Source organism: Penaeus monodon, chromosome 30, assembly GCF_015228065.2.
Source record: "Penaeus monodon isolate SGIC_2016 chromosome 30, NSTDA_Pmon_1, whole genome shotgun sequence".
Classification (NCBI taxonomy): Eukaryota; Metazoa; Arthropoda; class Malacostraca; order Decapoda; family Penaeidae; genus Penaeus; species Penaeus monodon.
The window spans coordinates 36,792,327-36,792,868 of NC_051415.1; the positions used below are offsets into that span (position 1 = coordinate 36,792,327).

General features: G+C 58.9%; 1 protein-coding gene across 1 annotated transcript in view; it reads left to right on the forward strand.

Moving 5' to 3' along the window:
• LOC119592767 (breast cancer anti-estrogen resistance protein 3 homolog) overlaps window positions 1-542 on the forward strand; it is a gene marked incomplete in the record, with an annotated part of 16,177 nt that overhangs the window by 9,502 nt on the left and 6,133 nt on the right. The window contains 1 exon segment of the mRNA XM_037941698.1: window positions 313-494. Coding sequence (XP_037797626.1) covers window positions 313-494 — 182 coding nt within the window.

A 542-nucleotide genomic window follows, 5' to 3' on the forward strand; every position in this document is an offset into this window, starting at 1 on the left:
GGCTGGAAGTCGCTTCCAGGGCGCGGGAAGCAGCATCCTCGCCGTCAGCCAGGTGCCACGCCCCTCCTTCCGGGCCTGAAGCCAGGTGCCACGCCCCTCCTTCCGGGCCTGAAGCCGAGAGGGGCGAGGTGGCCTTCCGGCTGAGCAAACTTCCTGCTCTCAAAATTACAAAGACTCAGCCTAGGCAAGGTTGAGTGAGCACAGTTAATGTAGTGTAGGAAAACTCCATTCGGTGTCACTTATGCTTAGCAGTGACATGAAACAGTATTGCTTCCGTTGTTCGATAACTACGGATGTTTCTTCCCGACGCAGTCCTTCGAGGTGGAAGCCGAACCCAGCGACGTCTCAGCCGAGCCCACGGAGCTGAAGAAGCTGCTGGAATGGGAGCTGAGCCTCGACTCGGGCGACCTGCGCTCGCACGCATGGTACCATGGCACCATTCCGAGGGCGCGGGCCGAGGAGGTGGTGCTCAAGGAAGGCTCCTTCCTTATCAGGTGGGTCCCCTTCTCGCACTCATCAGGCAGTGACAGAGTGTGTATATA